The sequence below is a fragment of the Pediculus humanus genome, genomic scaffold (genome assembly GCF_000006295.1).
Source record: "Pediculus humanus corporis 1103172107475 genomic scaffold, whole genome shotgun sequence".
Classification (NCBI taxonomy): Eukaryota; Metazoa; Arthropoda; class Insecta; order Psocodea; family Pediculidae; genus Pediculus; species Pediculus humanus.
This window is the reverse complement of record NW_002987093.1, coordinates 509,442-511,526: the sequence shown is the minus strand read 5'-3', so window position 1 is coordinate 511,526 and position 2,085 is coordinate 509,442. Positions and strand designations below refer to the sequence as shown.

Below are 2,085 nucleotides of genomic sequence, written 5' to 3'. Positions count from 1 at the left end.
TTTTTCATTGAACAACAATTTTTTTAAAAATGTAATTTACATCTTTTTAAGTTTTTTGGGGTTTACATCCCCTCCCCCCCAAAAAAAAAAGAAATTTTAATTTTTTTTAATGACTTACCTTTCGTTTAATGGCCGATAAATTTTATTTTTATGAATTTCCTTCCTGATGGAGGTTTAGATTTTAAAATATATTTATTCACAGTAGGAGTTTTTTTTCTTTAATATTTAAAATGATTCCTTCATATTTATTATTATTATTATTATTATTATTATTATTATTATTATTATTAATAAAATCCGTAACTTTAACTCCTAAATAAATTTATTTATTAATATTCTTTTATATAATTCAATTCTAAAACGGTTATTAACATTTTTTCAAAAAATTTAATATTGATACAAATCTAAAGTTGGCAACAATGATTTTTGTCGATAAAGATATCATCCATACACAGTAATGCTTTTTTATTTTCATAATAACATTTTTTTTATTATTATTTTCAATTAAATATCATTGAATTATTTTTCAGGTGAAAATTGTGCAAGAATTTATTGTGGGGGGTGTGTTAAAAAGGGGGGAGAAAAAAAAAAAAAGATGGATGATTTTTGTATACGAGGTACTTGTCAAACGATGTGTCCTCTACGTGAAGCACAACAGAGAGAAAAAGAAAAATTATTACATAAATTAGAAATTAAATTGGGAACGGAATGTCATTCAACACCAAAATTTGATATAGATAAAATAGTTAAATGTTTTAATAGGTCAGCAGCTGGAAAAGAAACATCTGATCCATGTAATTTAAGACCATTTCCAGTTTTGCTTAAAACAATACAATATCTTTATAAAAAAGTATTTCCCTTGCATAAAGAAAAACCAATTTTTGTATATGATTTCATGTTTGATAGATTTCGTTCCGTTAGACAAGATGCAATCATTCAAAATTTTCCACCTCGACAAATGATTAAAATATTAGAACCGATTGTTAAATTTTTAATTTATTTTAGTTATGTATTAATTGAGGAAGACATTAATCGATTTGATTCTACCATCAATAATACACACATACAAGAATGTTTGAAGTCTTTATTAGTTTGTTATAATGATTGCGAATGTGGTGATTTAAATAATAGATGGGAAATAGAATCATCATATTTGTTATTTAATTTAGGAAATGTGGAATCGTTAATGCAAGGAGTTAGAAATGACATATTAAAAACGAATAAAATATATAAAATCTGTTTGAAATTATCATTTCATTGGTACCTTAAAAATTTCATTAGGGTATTTAAATTGTTGGTAGATTTACCTCCGCTACTGTTATGTGTCATATGCACACTCATACCTGAAATTAGAAAATATGCACTTCAATCAATGAATTTTGCATTCAGTAGTCAAAATTCGGCATATCCTCTCGATCATCTTTGCGATTTGTTATTATTCGAAAGTGTTGGACATGCAGAAAAAGAATGCAGTCATTACAATATAAAAATAAATGATGGTAAAGTTAAATTTATAAAAAAAGATTTTGATTTAAATGTTAAGTGTGGAAAAGGTGTTCGATTAAAATGGATTGATAAAAAATTAAATGATGTCGATATTGAACATTTATTATGTTATGGAAACGATTAAAATTAATTAATCAATCATCTGATAAGTATCGTTTAAATGATATTTAATGTTAAATTGTAATAAATTTTTTATTTTTAATTCATTATTATATTTGATATTATTACCAACCCCCCCCCTTCCCCCCTCCATCCATCCCCCTTTTTCTTTCGTAAATAAAAATAATAATAATTTTTAAAACATTATAACCGAATACATTATTACATTTTTTAAATGACAAAATGAAATATATATATATAAAAAAAACATATTTGTTTGTCGATATTTAAAAATAAGAAAAAAAAAAAAAAGTCAATAAAACATTTTCTTTAATCTGATTACCATGAAATGTTTGTTTGAGTTTTTTTTTTTTAAGGTATTCCTAAAATGAGATTTTTATTATTGGGTGTTTTTTTTTGGTCAAAGGAGAGGCATGGCACGAGTTACATCACGTTAATATTGCGTGAGACTGTTGTTTT

The 2,085-nt window shown here is 24.6% G+C and overlaps 1 protein-coding gene across 1 annotated transcript; it reads left to right on the top strand.

The window, feature by feature from the left end:
* Positions 1–595: 595 nt before the first annotated feature.
* On the top strand, positions 596–1,630 carry Phum_PHUM126750 (80 kD MCM3-associated protein, putative; the record flags this gene model as incomplete). Its single annotated transcript, XM_002424277.1, has 2 exons — positions 596–916; positions 1,082–1,630. The coding sequence occupies 2 exons, from the start codon at positions 596–598 to the stop codon at positions 1,628–1,630; spliced, it is 870 nt and encodes a 289-aa protein (XP_002424322.1).
* Positions 1,631–2,085: the final 455 nt, after the last annotated feature.